Source organism: Odocoileus virginianus, chromosome 15, assembly GCF_023699985.2.
Source record: "Odocoileus virginianus isolate 20LAN1187 ecotype Illinois chromosome 15, Ovbor_1.2, whole genome shotgun sequence".
In the NCBI taxonomy this organism is placed as follows: Eukaryota; Metazoa; Chordata; class Mammalia; order Artiodactyla; family Cervidae; genus Odocoileus; species Odocoileus virginianus.
The window spans coordinates 6,334,778-6,349,838 of record NC_069688.1 but is presented as its reverse complement, the minus strand read 5'-3'; the positions used below and the strand labels follow the sequence as shown (position 1 = coordinate 6,349,838).

At 52.6% G+C, this 15,061-nt stretch overlaps 1 protein-coding gene across 1 annotated transcript in view; it reads right to left on the bottom strand.

Annotated features, from left to right (window-relative positions):
- NDRG1 (N-myc downstream regulated 1) overlaps positions 1-15,061 on the bottom strand; it is a 56,312-nt gene that overhangs the window by 24,803 nt on the left and 16,448 nt on the right. The window contains exon 4 of the mRNA XM_020910748.2: positions 1,723-1,828. Coding sequence (XP_020766407.1) covers positions 1,723-1,828 — 106 coding nt within the window. The remainder of the gene's footprint in view (positions 1-1,722; positions 1,829-15,061) is intronic.

Genomic DNA, 15,061 nt, shown 5'->3' with positions numbered 1-15,061 from the left:
AGAAATAAAATTTTAAGAAAAGGACTTAGCATGGGATCTGGTACAGATGGTTATGGTTATGGGGGATATGGTTATTACATGTCGGAAAAGAAGAGATTGATAAAAGAGGAATGAGAGTGAAGGAGAAAAACAATTTTTAGTGACTGACATCATTCCTAGCCTCAAGGTATTAAGAAGCTATAGGGAAAAAAATGTCACTCGGGCAGTCTGCTGATCAAGAATTGAGCAAACACCCAGCTTGCAATACACACTAGACTAGGAAGGCCTATAAGTTCCTTCCTAACCGTCACAGTACCATTTCTGCTTTCTGTAACTGTAATATTAAGTTGATCTTATTCCAGGCCCCCTCCATCAGTAAAAAGCCCAACTTTGGTGACACTTACTGGTAATCCTAAGAATTCAGTCTAAACATTCACAGCAGCAGCATGCAGAATAGTCAAAAGGTGGGAGCAGGGCAAATGCCCAACAGCTGAGAATAGATAAGTAATCTGTGACGGGTCTACACCTCAGGGTCTCATTCAGAGAACAGAGTACTAATACATGGTACAATGTGGACAAATTACAAAAAAAGCCAGTCAGGAAGACCACATTTTGTGTGATTCCACTGATAAAAAAATGTCCAAAATAGGCAGATCTTAGAGACAGAAGGTAGACTAGTGGTGGCCAGGGGCTGGAGGGTATGAGAGATTGGGAGAGACAGTGAGGGTGAAGTCGCTCAGTCGTATCCGACTCTGTGACCCCATGGACCGTAGCCTACCAGGCTCCTCAGTCCGTGGGATTTTCCAGGCAAGAATACTGGAGTGGCTTGCCATTTCCTGCTCCAGGGGATCTTTCTGACCCAGGGACTGAACCCGGGTCTTCCGCATTGTTGGCAGATGCTTTATCCTCTGAACCACCAGGGTGATAGATAAAAAGGACAGGCTTCCCTGGGGGCTCAGACAGTAAAAAACTTGCCTGCAATGCGGGAGACCTGGGTTCAATCCCTGAGTCAGGAAGATCCCCTGGAGAAGAGAATGGCTACCCACTCCAGTATTTTTGCCTGGAGAATTCCATGGACAGAGGCTACAGTCCATGAGGTTGCAAAGAGTCGGACATGACTGAACAACTAACACTTTCACTTCACTTTTCAAAAATGAAATGGATTGTGTTGGTGGTTGCACAATGCTGTGAAAATACTAAAATCCACTGCATGCTTTCATTTTTTTTTTTTTTTAAATCCACTGCATGCTTTCATTAAAAGCAGTCACACGGACTGACGGCGGAGGGCTCCTGAGTCCCCAGCCTCTCCATGCCCCTCAGGCAGCGCGCTCCAGGCCTGTCCAGTCTGTAGCAAGAGTTCCTCCCAGAACATCTCCAGGAAGTCCCCTGCATGCTAAGTTGCTTCAGTCGTGTCCAACTCTTTGGGATCTCATGGACTATAGTCCACCAGGCTCCTCTGTCTATGTGATTCTCCAGGCAAGAATACCGGAGTGGGTTGCTATTTCTTGCTCCAGGGAATCTTCCCAACCCACGGAAGGAACCTGCATCTCAATAGGTCTCCTGCATTGGAAGGTGGGTTCTTTGTCACTAGCACCACCCGTAGCAAGAGTTCTTCCCAGAACAGCTCCAGGAAGTCCCAGCAAAAGAGAAGGAGCCGGAGCCCCCTCCCACCTGCCCTTCCTAGCTGACTGTGTCCCCCAGCCCTAGTGGGAACTGGCTCACCCAGAACTGCTTGGAACTTACGGTTCATCCCAATGTCGTGGTAGGTAAGGATGACGGGCCGGTTCCCCTTGGGGGTCCCACACAGCGTGACATGCATGGAGCCATGCAAAGTCTCGATGTCCTGCTCCTGGGGAGAGAGCAGAGAGGCCTGTCACGTGGGAGTCGAAGGCATTGCGTGGCTGGAATTACTGCCTGCAGACACCCAGCGTGTGCCGCTGTGGTTTGCAGAAGCTTCTCATTTGGTCCTGGGCTTTGAGTGGCAAGTATCTCTGGTCAGAGAAGTCACTTGTAGAAGCATAGATGGATGGGGGGAACCACGGAAACTCACCCCTCCCATTCCTTGCGGTCAGTGTTTGCCAATCTGAAGATCTTGATGCAAAAATAAAGAAATACACCCCAATTCTCAGGTTCCACCTCAAGAGTGGAAAAGCTCATTATCTGTGCTTTTAACAAAAACCCTCTCCCTTCTCCATCCCTGACTGAGTGATGCAAGGACTCACAGGCTTCCGCTTTGAAGATGCCTGAGCATCTCCCGGGCTGTACCCTGCTTCTGTGAAACGGGAGGAATAACAGAGCCTCCTGAGGACGAGTGAGTGCTTCATAGGGGATGGTACTCAGTCCATCAGGCTCCCTCCTAGTGCCCAGGCCTGCCCCCAGCACAGGGGTCCCAGCTTTATGCACCCCCAAAGTGAGTCCCCCATTTCCCCAGCCCTCTCTTCCTCTAAGTGCCTGCACTACAAGCCCTGGAAAAATCCACAGAGGATGCAGTATGGTCCAGCCCCCAGTGGGGGCCACAGGTCATCTGCCAGGCCCAGCCCTGGCTCTAAAGCCATGGTGGGAACAATGGTTCATTGTGGGGGCCGCATTCTCCATTGTCTCTTCAGCTGACCCACATGGCGCCCTCTAAAAATAGGCCAGGCCGGGCAGTGTCCCCACTGGCTTGGGGCATCAGGGTTCAAACCCAAGCTCGGCCTTTTCCCAAGCCCTCTGAGACCCCGGAGATCCATCTGTAAGACGGGAGGGAGCTGACCACCCTGGGTTCCTCAGCAGAGGAGATAACCTTGGACAGGGAAACAGCGCCAGGTGGGAGGGGGCTGTCCCGGACACAGGGCAGAGGAGTTAATGTCCTCTTGTCGAATCTTTTCCAGGGGCACACACCTGCTTCTTAGCAACCTCCCCAAACGGACTGTGGATTTCCGGGGAGAAAGGGTGACTCTGTCCTGGACAGGGTCTGGCCTGGAGGAGGCACTTAGAGATTTATGCAAAGGAGGTCAAACCAGTTAATTCTAAAGAAAATCAACCCTGAGTATTCACTGGAAGGACTGATGCTGAATCCGAAGCTCCAATACTTTGACCACCTGATGCAAAGAGTTGACACACTGGAAAAGACCCTGATGCTGGGAAAGAGTGAGGCTGGGGAAGGCAGGAGGAGAAGAGGGCGACAGAGGATGAGATGGTTGGATGGCATCACCGACTCAATGGACATGAGTTTGAGCAAACTCCAGGAGATAGTGCAGGACAGGGAAGCCTGACGTGCTGCAGTCCATGAGGTCCCAAAGAGTCAGGCATGACTGAGCGACTGAACTGAACTGTAGACAAGGGTGGTCAGAAGATTCAGTTCTGGCTAACGAGATGGCAGCAGAAGTTTCTGGAGCTTTGAGGAGAATTTTTTTTTAAAGAATCAGACTTGGCCTTTTGAGTTTTTCCCTTCACCCATCTACCTGCTTACTACTTGGAACACGGATGTGATGCTTGGGGATTCAGCAGCCATCTTATGAGCATGTGCACAAAAGCTCCACGCTCAGGATGAGAGAGCAGGAAGCTGGAAGAAGTCTTAGACTGGGTGACATTTATAGTCTGCTGTACTAGTCCCTCTGGGTCAGCAAAAATATCAAACATTATCCTCTTTAGGGCACTGTGTTGGATGATATTAATTCCAATGCTACACTCACCCTGTGACCCTGGCCAAGTTACCAGACTTCTCTGAGAACTCCTTCCATCAGCCATAAACTGAAGTCAATAACAAACCCATCTGCTTATGGAGATGCTCCTAAGACTAAAACCGTGGTAGGGACTGGAAATTGCAATGTCTCCCTGCAGGCCGGCTGTTTCAGTTGCCTCCCCAGAGACAATTACTGTCGAGCTACAAAGACCAGCTCCCAGGGTTTAAATCAACTGGCTAGATGATCCAGGAGAGCTCTGAGATCTGCTGCCACCACCTCCCCCCATAATCTGCCTGCTCAGCAGGCCCTGGGGAGATGCTGAGCGCTCTGGACTTTAAGAGGATGACATACTCACCCAGGCTCTAAGTCAGCTGGTGCGCTGGGCTGCCCCTCCCCTCAGCCTAGCAAGCCTCGGTCAAGGCATGGCCTGCGGATGGAGGGCACCCTTGGGACAACAGGCAAAGAAAGCTGGTTGGGGGCTCATAAGATACAGCATTAAGTCACGGCTTGTTGAGGCAAGCAAGCCAGATCATGAGAACAGAGGCTCAGGATAAAATGCCAAGGGCTGGCCCCACCATCATCTTTTTGTGAAATAAGGTACTCTCCCCCCATCTTCCCGGTCCCCTGCCTGGGCGCACAGTGGGGAAGGGTGGGCCTGGCTGAGCCACTGATCTCGCCCTGCCCACTGGGAAAGGAGCACGTGAGTTACGAAGACTGACGGGGAGCGGTGCGTTGTGGAAGGAACAAAATTGTATTTGCACAGAAGGACACCATCCGCTCCTGGGAAGGTTCTGAAAAGCCGGGTCTGAACCCTGTGCTCCAAGGACAGCTGTTTCACAGAGGACAAAGCCAGTCCCAGGGGCTGAAGCGTAGCACCCAAAGGTACGCAGCTGCCAGTCACTGACTGATGATTCCCAACAGACCCCTGGGCCTCTAAGTCCTGATCTCTGGCCCACTGGGACATCTAAAAGAGAAGGAGATCTCACAGAGGCCATGGTCCCTCCATTTCTCAACTTTCTTCAATGTTGTCATCACATCGAGAAACAGTCAAGAAGTTACATCAGGAAATGATCTGCAGTGGATGAAAGGGTGACAGCCTGGGAATTCAGTGGGGGCTGCCAAGGAGGACAGCCTCTCTTGAATTACAGAAAGAGGAAGAGGGGAAGGAGGGCCATCCATGGAGCAGAGGGAGGCAAGGAGGCCCGAGGGACTTCCCTGAGGGTCCAGTGGATAAGAATCTGCCTGCCAAAGCACAGGACGAGCGTTTGACCTAGTCCTGGAGGATCCTACATGCTACGGGACAGAGAAGCCCACGAGCCAAAACTACAGACACCTACAAGGAAGGGTAGCCCCTGCTTGCCTCAATTAGAGAAAGCCTGCATGTAGCAATGAAGACCTAGTGCAACCAAAAAGAAATGATCAGTTTAGTTCAGTTGCTCAGTCGTGTCCGACTCTTTGCAACATCCCATGGACAGCAGCATGCCAGGCTTCCCTGTCCATCACCAACTCCTGGAGCTTACTCAAACTCATGTCCATGCAGTCGGTGATGCCAGCCAACCAAATCATACATAAGACAAAAAGAAGATTCTAATACATCTCCTTTCAAAAACTTTTATAATTAAACAGAATCCTTGGAGTTTGGTCTTGGACATTAGTCTGCCTTCTCTCCAGATTGCTGGTTTCCTGAATAAAGCAACCTTTTCTTTTTAACCACCCCTTATCTCTCAAGGATTGGCTTTTGAATGGCAAACAGCCAAACACAGGGTGCTGAACCTGTGTTCAGTAAGAGTATCACAGCAGATTTTTAAAAACTGATTTCCTGTTGCTCTCCTACACTCCCCAATATGCAGAAGTTAGAAACATAAAAAAAAAAAAAACAAAAAGCTTATATAGTCACTAAAAAAAAAAAAAGACTCTAATACTTTTTTTTTAAAAAAGAAAGGAGGCATGCATGCTGAGTCTGAAGCAGTGACAGAGTGTGACAGTCATAACACCTCTTTCTGCCCCCGTTGTTACAGATTAGAAGACTGAGCCCCGAGGAGGTCAGGTGATGGGCTGAAGACACCGGGCTAGCAGAGGCAGAGCTGACCCGCACCCGCTCTGTCCAGGACACCTGTTTATTCCTCAGGACCAGGAGATGGGTGTATACAAGAGGTCAGTCTGATGGCCTGGGCTGGGCTGGACAGACCTGGTGAGCTGATCGGAGCCCCACCACGGGACTGCTGGAGGGCGAGGTGCTCCCGACCCCTCCATCAGGACAGCGTTCCCAGGAAACCCGGGAGGAGGGCAGAGAGGTTAAGCCTCACTTGGCGCTGACCCAGATGCGTGCCACTGCCATCTGTCACGCTCAGTCTCAGCGGCTTCCTCGGAAGTGAGGCTGGGGGCGGGCAGGGATGGGAAACGGTGGGTTGAGGATTTCCAAGCCTCTGAGTTCTGCCCACCTCCAGTCAGGGGGCAGGAAAACAAGAAGCAATTGTGTGCAAAGAAAGACATTTGTAAAAGGTCACTGTTTCCATTTTGCCTGTGAGTTGATCTGCTTCCAAGAGTTGGGGGGGGGGGGTGGTGGTGGAAATCAACGCCCCTACAGGCGGGAATCAGACATTCCCCCCTCTGCAGGCCCAGCTCCACCAGACTGGGAGCCTCAGGAGACCCTCCAGCCTGCCACCCCTCCTGCCCAGCCCCTTCCATCTCCTCCATCCACAGGCTCTGTGGGTAACATCAGCTCATTGCCCAGAGATCCCTGGTGAGCACAGAAACACAGATTCCCATGGAAACCACATCAAATCAAACCATCCAAATAACTAAAGATCCAGGTGGAAGGAATTACAAAGAGCAAATCCACCAAGAGGGGCCAAAGGAAGTGACCCAGCCCCGGGGCGGGGGGAGCTGCCAGCAGTGAGCTGAGATCTCCCGCCCCCACCAGCTCCAGGGACTGAGTCAAGCTTTGCTGTCTAGCTCATCATTGTATGGCCCTGGGCAAATCCCTTACACCCTCTCTGACCTTGTCCCTTCAATGAGGATGCCAACAATTTGTTTTAGGGTTAAGTGAGATGATGCAGGAAAAGAGGTCAGCACAGTGTATGACATATAGCTAGTGCTCGAGACATCAGCTCTTACAGTGCCCAAATAGACAGATGGACCACCTTTAGGACTATCTCAGTAATACCCTCCGACCACTTTCTTAACATCTCCGAACTGGTCTCTTACCTGCAAAGGAAGGGTCACTTCCCACCTTAGCAAGAAAGCCCTGAGACAATGGGCGGACACACCAATACCCGCCTCAGGGGCTTTCCACAAAGCCTCCCCACCTTCAGCAGAAGGGGTAGGGCTGCATCATTAAGCATTTGCCAGCTCTGATAGTCCCGGATTCTAGAATTCTAGCCAAAGAAAATAAACCAGAACTCAAAATACTTCCACTTTCCCCACTCATCAAATTTGCAAACACTACTGCCTAGGCTGATGCCAGAACCTTCTCTGCAGCGCCAGATCAAACCACTTCCTTCCTGCAGCCCCAGCACCCCGGGCCAGCAGCCCACCCAGCTCCAAGCTCTGAGGGCTCCGAAGCCCCTCCAAGTGAGGACAGAGCAGGGTCGCAAGAACTGCTGGCAGAACATCACATGCCTGGCTGGGCACCCATCGACCAGCCCTAAAACAGCACCCAGGCCAGAACAAACTGCCCATTTAAGGTGACATCAGCCAGGATGAGATAAGGCTCAGATGCCATCTGCGCTGGAGGCTAAGCCGTCTCCTGAGACAGCAGCCGTGAGGCTATTTCTCACTGAGGACCTCTGGGCTAACTGTGTGCATTTTGAGTCATACACACACACACACACAAAGTTCTTGACCACTTTGGGAAAGGAAACGAGCCTGCCCCCATTTAGCTAAAATGCTGAAGCACCAAATATTCCTTGAAAAATAACACTGGCTACTTTGGGACACTCACAGTGAAGAAGATCAGCCTCCTTCAACTCAACCCCCAAGAACTGCCCAGAAGGGACCCCATTCCATGAGCCCTAAGGACCAAGAAAATGAACATATAAAAGTGGACTGCCGTTAAGACACATCGATGCTCCAGTCCTTACATCAGGTCCCCATCCAGGGTTTAAACATAAACCCACAGGAGCACTGTTTGGATTAGCTACCTGGCCAGATCTTTTCTGATAAAAAATTGCAAAGGTGAACTGGAACCTAGTCCATAAAACATAGATTGGCCATTCCAGGGGTTAGTCTTGCAGTATGTGTCCTGGTTGACAGAGTCAATCTGGGTCAGAGTTGGGTTCAATGTGGCCCCTTCACAGCTCCTGGCCATGGGAATGCCTCAGGTTCCTCATCTGTCAGGCAGGCATGAGGGTGCAAGTCCCAAAAGATTCAATGAAAGAGACTGGGAGGCCTGGCTCATCAGAGAAGCTGAAGCCCACCGCAGGCAGGAGCGCCCGTGTGAATCTGAGGTCAGGGTGTGCAGGCAAGTGCCTGGGCTGGGACGCCCATCAGCTACCCTTGAGCAAGGCTGTCAGTCTCTGCTCCTGGCACTGCGAGCAGTAAGCCACCAGGACCCAGAGAACATCAGCCTTCACAGTGCGATGCGCCTTCTGAAGGACGCCCTTCAGAAGTGACTCACACCCACGGTTTTAGAGACTGCTGGAAATCTGCAGGAAACCTTCATAAACATTGTGAGTCAACTGGATCCAGGAGCCAAATCCAAATGAATATAGTTTTATCCAAAGATCTGTTCGGAAGCAACCTTGACAAAATATCAGTTGGTATTTGGATTTAGCTCAAATATTGTGGTTCATTGGTAAGGGGGGCTTCGCTGGTGGCCCAGTGGTAAAGAATCTACCTGCCAATGCAGGAGACGCGGGTTCAATCCCTGGGTCGGGAAGATCCTCTGGAGAAGGAAATGGCAACTCACTCCAGCATTCTTGCCTGGAGAATCCCATGGACAGAGTGACTTGGCGGGCTACAGTCCGTGGGGTTGCAAAGAGTCGGACACGACTGAGCAACTAAACAACAAATTGGTAAGTGGAGTTTATTAGCAACTTAGAGGAAGAAGACTCAGAATCCGAGCCAGGGGGCCCTCTGCATGTGCTGTCGCCTCTGCACGGGTGATCGGTCCCTACTCTTCTGTCACAGGAGTCCACGTTTCCCTCAGGTCTCAGTCCAGTGTCACCTGCTCCAAAAGCCTTTCCCGACCCCAGAGCAGAAGTCCTCACCCCATCACGGCAGCCTGTGCCATCATCCTCCAAGCCCCGACAGTAGTTCAATTTGTCATCATGGTCAATGGATCACGGGTGCCCCACTCCACCCACCTCGGCTTCCAAGGACTCAGAAGGAGTGGCTGCAATCCCAGCCTTATCCCGCCTGCACCCCGTGACCTCAGATAAGTGACTGAACCTCTCTGCCCTCAGGCTGTCCATCTGTCAGAGGCAGACAGGGTTCCTTGTGAGCAGTAGGAACACCAAACGGGGAGCTCACTCAGAACGGTGCTGAGCAATACACTCCTTTAGAACTGACTTCCCTGGAAATAGGGTCACTGCCTGTCACACTCACCCCTGTATCCCCAGCGCCAAAGACGACGCCAGGCACAAAGCAGGCGTTTCTGAAAGGGACAAAGGCAAGCACAGTCGGAAAAATGCCTCCAGCTCCCAGGAGAGCTCTGGGATCCAGTGGGAGGGCTCGGCCCAGGCTGATGAACCTCATCCTGCCTCCCCGGCCCCTTGCCCAGGCTTTCATCCTCTGTGGTCTTCAGGTCTTCAGGTCCTCACTCTGCTGATGTCCAGAGGATGCAGAACACCCCCCACCCCTGCCCTAGCCACCCTCAGGTCCACGGGTGCGGATGGGTGGGGTCCCCACCCTTGTTCTCCGCTCTACCCACCCTGTGCCAGGGACGGGAGCATATGACAGAGCTCTGCGAACGGTCACGAGTGACACAAAAATGACGAATTATCTTCACAGGGAACAGATAAACTACATATTCAAGGTTCCTCCAATGACCAAAATTTTAGAAACCTATGGCCCGCAAAGAGATCAAACCAGTCCATCCTAAAGGAAATCAACCCTAAATAGGCATTGGAAAGACTGACGCTGAAGCTGAAGCTCCAATATTTTGACCATTTGATGCAAAGAGCTGACTCATTGTAAAAGACCCTGATGCTGGAAAAAGACTGAGGGAAGGAGGGGAAGGGGTTGACAGAGGATGAGATGATTGGATGACATCACTGACTCAATGGATCTGAGCTTGAGCAAACTCCAGGAGATAGTGAAGGACAGGGAAGCCTGGTGTGCTGCCGTCCATGGGGTTGCAACGAGTTGGACACAACTTAGCAACTGAACAACAAAAACAATAACCAGTGGACCCAACAATTTCACTTTTGGGTACGTGCCCAAAAAGGCTGAAAGAGTCATGAACAGACTCTGGACACCCGTGTTCACAGCAGCACTAATCACGACACCCAAAGGCTGGAAGCAACCCAGACATCCACTGGCGGATAAAAGGATAAGCAAAATGCAGCCTAGACATATAACAGAGCAGTAGTACTCAGGCTTAGAAAGGGATGGTGTGCTGACACTGGCTACAGCATGGACGAAACGTGAGGACGTTACATTAAGTGAAACAAGCTAATCACAAAGGACAAATACTGCATGATGCCACTTAAATGAGGTACTGAGAGTAGTTAAACTCCTAGAAACAGGAAGCAGGATGGTGGCTGTCAGAGGATGCAGGGAGGGGAATGAGGAATTAGTATTTCATGGGGACAGAGTTACAGTTTTGCAAGATGGAAAGAGTTCTGGGGACTTTCCTGGTGGTTCAGGGGCTAAGCCTCCACGCTCCACGCTCCCAATATAGGGGGCCTGGGTTTGATACCTGATCAGGGAACAAGATCCCATGCCACAACTAGGAATTTGTATGCTGCAACTAAGACCCAGCACAGCCAGTCCATGGGATTTTCTGGGCAAGAATACCGGGTGGGCTGCCACTTCCTCCTCCAGGGGATCTTCCCGACCCAGGGATCGAACCGACATCTGCTGCATCTTAAAAAAATAAATACTTAAGAAAAAAAGATGGAAAGAGCTCTGAAGGCTGCCAAGGGAAGGAGGTGGGGAGAGCAATGGATTGGGAGTTTGGGGTTAGTAGATGTATACGATTGCATGTATAATGGATAAACAACAAGGTCCTACCATATAGCACAGAGAACTATATTCAATATCTTGAGCTAAACGATAATGGAAAGGGAAAGAAAGTGAAAGTCGCTCAGTCATGTCCAGCTTTTTGAGACCCCAAGGACTATACAGTCCATGGAATTCTCCAGGCCAGAATACTGGAGTGGGTAGCCTTTCCCTTCTCTAGGGGATCTTCCCGATCCAGGGATCAAACCCAGGTCTCCTGCATTGCAAGCAGATTCTTTACCAGCTAAGCCACCAGGGAAACCCAAGAATAGTGGAGTGGGTTACCATTTCCTCCTCCAGGGGATCATCCCAACCCCGCATCTCCTGCATCTCCTGTACTATAGGAGGAGTCTTTGCAGCAATGCCATCGGAGAAACCCTAGGTTATATATGTATTTCAACACACAAAAAAACAATTGGAAAAACCGGGTGTGCTATTGGGCCAACACTGACTGGGAAACATCACACCAGGTTCCCTCTGCACTAGCTGGAGTCTTGGTCCCCATGTGGCAGATGGGGAAACTGAGGCCTGAGGAAGGTGAAGCATCTTGCTCTGGGCCAGGCAGCCAGGAAAGGGCAAACCTGGCTCTCAAATACGCAGAGTCTGGGTGACTCTGTGGCCTTGACCTTGGGGGAGACAGACATCACAAGGCTGCTGCAGGAAGACAAAACCACAGACCTGAGAGCCGCTTCCTGTGGAAGGCAGGGCTGGGGACGAGAGCTGACATTTCAGTGACAGAGAAAGTAGGTTTGCCTCCCTGCCCCAGGCCCCACCCAGCCAGCCCTGAACGATCAGCTGGCCCCTGGGACTGCCGCTCCAGCCGAACTGCCCTCAGAGCCCACCAGACAGCCAGGGCCATGGCTGGCATAGCTGTTGTGTCTTTCCAGCCCTTCTGCCCTGCAACCCTATTTTCATGATGGTGGGAAATGGCCAGACGAGGATCTGATGTCACCTGTTAGCTCCCCCACTGCACAGCATTGCACAAGCGATTCCCCTCTCTCTGTCCTTCAGCTTCTCCCGCTGTAGAAGGAGGGTCTGCATGAGCTAGACCTGGGACGCCTGAAGACAGTCTATTCACCTCCCACTGTCCCCAGCACCCCCACATGCCCAGAGTCCTGAGAAAGAGACCAGGGGACGGAGCTCTGGCCCAGGGATGGGGCAGACAGAGACCTCGGCCTGTAAACCACACAGTGAGAGCACAAGCTCCCTCTCTGCTGAGACAGATTTGGGAGTGATGCCCGGCCCCACCCTCCAGCCTCAGTTTCCCCATCTGAGTGATGGGGATAATGGCACTTCTGCTTATGCTATTGTTGAAGCGTTGAGTGAGATACTGGCTGGGAAGCCCTTAGCACAGGGCCTGGCTCACAGGAAGCATCATTAAGGCAGCCTCATCAGGTGATGCAGAACAGGAGGCTCTCAAAGCCAGGAGAGAGAAGGCCCGGGGTCTGCTGCCCCATTCTTGTCACTGCAGGGGGACCTCAGGCAAGTGACTTCCCAGCCCTGATTCCCTTCTTAAACCAGTGCTGTAAAGAGCATGACCAGCATGTCCCATGAGACCGTGTGCTCCTTGAGGACCAAGGTCTGTGTACTGGGTGCTGAAGCAGCCCGTGAAGTGATGGGTTCAGGCAACCCCGCCCTCTGATGGCCTAGAAGGGGAGGGAGCTGATAGTCTGAGTCACAGTGGGACAAAAGAACTAGACACAGCGGGTGATGGTGGGGGTGGAAGACTAGCCTTTGTCCCAGGGCCTGAGTTACTCACAGCCTCCACTCCTGGCTCAAGTCTCAGACCCTGGGGAGCAGCCCCACCCATCCCAGGGCCCTCTCGCTGTTCCTCTGCACAAAAGGTGGGCTCAGCCCACCAGGTGGCCCGGCTTCCAGCTCTAGAGGGGCTGCAGATTCAGCCAAGACCACCCCACTGATGTTCCCACCTGCAGTGACCCCAGAGGAGAAAGTGTGCCTGGCAGTTCTGATCATGTTTCTTCCCACTCCCCAGGGACCTGTGCTGGAGGGAGCTGGTGGCTCAGGAGGCCTCCAGGCCCCAGAGTCTAACCGTCACGTCCATACATCCATCCATGCCTGTAACCTGCAAGAGCGTGGTCTCTGCTTCCTGAGCAGTAAACACAGCCATGAACGTCACTGGAGTCTGAGTTACACCCAGGAGAAAGGGGAACATGAAATCTGGGGGCCTCCCTGGCTGCGTGACTTGGAGGCACTGCTCATCTGTAATAAGACGATAGCAGAACCGCCCCCACCCCCCCGCCACAACCAGGGCTCTTATGAAGAGTAAATCAACATATTTGATTAAATAAGGGCAGGGTGCTTAGAACAGTACCTGGCACACAGTTAGGACTCAAAAGCATCCGTTCTTACTGTTGCGTTACAGACGGCAGGTAACTGGTTCAGAAGTTCTGAGTAACTTGCTCAAGGGCACACACCTTGAAAAGGTCAGCTAGAATTAAATCCGGTTGACCTGACTCAAAAAGGGTGGGGGAAAAGATGCTTTTGTTCAGGATGCCACGACATCTCAGCTGCAGCCTGACCGTGGCAAGTCTCACTGTCTGGGCGGCTCAGTTCCTTCATTCATAAAATGGGGAGATGCCAGCCCTGGTCTGGGTGCATCCGCTGCGGAGGTACCGAGAGGCTGGGACAGCAGCGATGCTGTAAACCCAGGCTGATGAGTCAGGGAGACGCTCCTGAAGGATGAGAGGGTATCTCTCGACTCAGCTGCTTTTAACCACAAACACCTAGTGTGGGAACGACCTGGCCCAGCCCAAGCTGACCCTGTGGCCTGCCCCGGACACCCGCTGACAGCAGGGGAGGCTCGCGGGCCCCAGGCTGGAAGGCCCTCCCTCGGGCAGGGAGCTTCCCTGCTAGCTCACAGAGTCACCTTCAAGCCAAGCCGGTGCCCCTCTGAAGCAAATGGCACATGGTGGCTGCTGATCGTTGCTCAAGCCTCCTGCTCACAGCCCTGACACAGACAAGACCAGGAGGCTGGGGAAGCAGGTTTCATGGTCAAATTGCAAACAGCACAGTGCTAGCCGTGCAACCACGGACCAGGCACACCTAACCTCTGAGCCTCAGCTTCCTAACCTTTGAGAATGAAGACAGTGACCTGGCTGTTTAATGCTCTTGGGGCTCAGTGGGGTGTGCCTGCAGACTTCAGGGGCCACGTCTGCCTCTGTGTCCAGGGCCTGGCGCACATGACAGTGCAATCAGTGCGTTCTGAACTAGGCAACATAACACAGCGGGAGGTGTTAGCCTCAGAGGACAAACGGCCAAGCAGAAACCAACACCTCGGATACCCCAGGGGTTCCCGGGGCCCGAGGTCAGGGTGCGCTGCAGGAACAGCCAGCATGACCCGTAACGCACTGAGGCCCACACACCTCACCTGCGCTCTTTGCACTCGCCTCCCTGACTTCACACCAGCCACTGTTTCCAATCCCACTCCCTCTTTCCCCTTCCTTCCAAAGACAATGCCAAGATTCACAGCCTCTGATGGATGGCGGGCCAATCATTGAAATACAAGATTCAGGAGGACCAGGGAGCTCTTTGTGGGGAGGAAGGAGGTGAACGGTATGATGGAGTCGCAGGACTCAGGATGGGCTGGAAGCCGGGGTACCCATGTGATGGGCAAGCAGAGGGCCAGGTGAGCATGCCAGCCTGCGCACGGCCTGTACGAGGCCCTGCCTTCTCCAGGAAGCCCACGTGACCTGGATGTGTTCAGGCTTCCAGCTCTGCCCCCAGGGCCTAGCGCAGTGCAGGAACCCAGGCAGCTTTGGAATAAGGAGTCCAAGACTTACAGTCCTTGAGGTTCTGACCCACCCCTCAGCCAAGAGAGGTCAACCCCCTCTCCTGAAAGCTTGTTCCTGGACAAACCTCCAGAGGCAACCCCGCTCTTGCTCCCATGCCAACCTGGAGCAGACAGGGAGCTCGAAGACCACAGAGAAGCTGGTTTCACTTTCCCAGGTGGAGCCAAGAACATCAAACCTTTGCTTCCCCTGTGCCTGCGCATCAACAGGGTCCCAAGCCCACCCAACATCTCACCATTTCCTCTGCACATGCCTTCCAGCTCTGCCCAGCTCTGGAGGGTCAAAGGGGCTGTTGGACCTCTGTCCGGCTTTCACAGAGGCTAACTGGCTCCTGCTTCCTTGGTCAGAACTCAAACGCACTTCTCTCCGGGGAGAAGGAGCTGAGTGCAGGGAACCAGCTGAGGCCACTTCCATCTCTCCCCTTAGCCCTAACGTCTGAACACG